This window comes from Lytechinus variegatus, chromosome 9 (genome assembly GCF_018143015.1).
Source record: "Lytechinus variegatus isolate NC3 chromosome 9, Lvar_3.0, whole genome shotgun sequence".
NCBI lineage: Eukaryota > Metazoa > Echinodermata > Echinoidea > Temnopleuroida > Toxopneustidae > Lytechinus > Lytechinus variegatus.
In genome coordinates, this window is record NC_054748.1 from 1665659 (window position 1) to 1667204 (window position 1546).

Below are 1546 nucleotides of genomic sequence, written 5' to 3' on the forward strand. Positions count from 1 at the left end.
TGTTAAGGAAACAGGACTTACATCAGTGATAAAAACCCGCCATTATCGCTTATCTTGCATTCTTGCAATCCATGTCCGAAAAATCCATTTGATCCGATATCGCTATTTCTTTCACCACTCCATGGTTAAGAAATGGTTAAGATTTTTTTTAAAACAGTTTGGGATCTTACGCTCTTTAAATGTAAGTTGAGATATTTTTCATAACAAATGCTTTATATTTTCACATTTTATCTCGCAATTAACATGTTTAAGTCAAACCTTGAAACTGAATAATTCAAAAATTTACCAAAATTCTAAAGAGGCTTAAAAACTGACGGGCCCAGTTATACTGTCACTGAGTTTAAACAGAGGCATCGTTCGTAGGGTTGGTGTTAATATTGATAGGATCGTCAAACATAGCTGAATTTCGAACCTCTTTCCTCGTGAAAAGTTCCTTAACCGCTTGGCGGAACTTTCGATAACGGACACTATAGATGATCGGATTGATGCTTGAGTTGACAGCAGCAAGGACGATTAAACCCTCGGAAATCTGGCTTTTCATTGGGGAATTGAGACGGAACAATCTAGTAATCAAGTAAAGAAACCTGTTAGGTGTCCAACAGATGATGTACGCCACGATGACCATGAACATCATTTTAATGACGGCCTTGCCAGCTGCTTCATGATAGGTCTTAGAACCTTCGAAACGCTTAGACTGTGCTTTGAGCTTGACAGCAATTAAGGTTTGAGTGACGGCCATGATGGTTGCCGGAATGAACAACTGGATGGTTGTCACGTAGAATGCAAATGCCGCCCTAAGCTCGTAAGACAATATCCTGACTGCGCATCGACGATGTACCTTGTCCACAGTGATAAGGAAGGGTTGAGGGATGCAGACCATCATTGCGCAAATCCACAAAAATACAACCACCTCAGAGACTCGGCGTCTGGTCAAAATCCTCCTGAAATAGATGGGGTGTGAGACAGCGATGTAGCGCTCAATCGAGATTGCAGACAGCAAGAAACCCGACATGAAGGCCCACACCCACATGTAGAGCGGAGACCAGACCAACGTGCAGTATAACTGCCCAAACCAGGATACCGGGACAGTTTTAGCATAAGGTGTAGGAAGCAACCCAACCGATGTCAGAAGATCGGCAACTGCTAGTGCGCCTATCAGGGTGTCAGTGGATCGGCTCTCAGCTCGTCGTTGAAAGAGAACGATGACTACCAAAAGGTTACCGATGATGCCAATAACCCCAACAACTAGTTCCCCACATCTGACAAATGTCCAGCGAATCGGAAACCAAGACCATGAAGACCACGAGCTAACAGCATCTGCATCATCATCAATATATTCATAACTTATTGTTGTAACGTCCCACTCATTTCCAAGTTCTTGAAGTAGCGTATGGTCCAGACGGCTCAAGGAACCTTCTTTGTCATATTGGAGGGTGAAGTCAAGATCCTCATAAAGGAAAACACTGGTTCCCAAAACAGTTGTCATGGCCGCATTCGGCGTCGAGGGCGTGGCGGAGGAATTGGAGACAGCTTCTCGTGTTTCCAT

The 1546-nt window shown here is 43.9% G+C and overlaps 1 protein-coding gene across 1 annotated transcript; it reads right to left on the bottom strand.

Annotated features, from left to right (window-relative positions):
- Positions 1 to 340: 340 nt before the first annotated feature.
- Positions 341 to 1546, bottom strand: LOC121421185 (somatostatin receptor type 5-like). The gene has a single exon (XM_041615847.1). The coding sequence runs from the start codon at positions 1544 to 1546 to the stop codon at positions 341 to 343; it is 1206 nt and encodes a 401-aa protein (XP_041471781.1).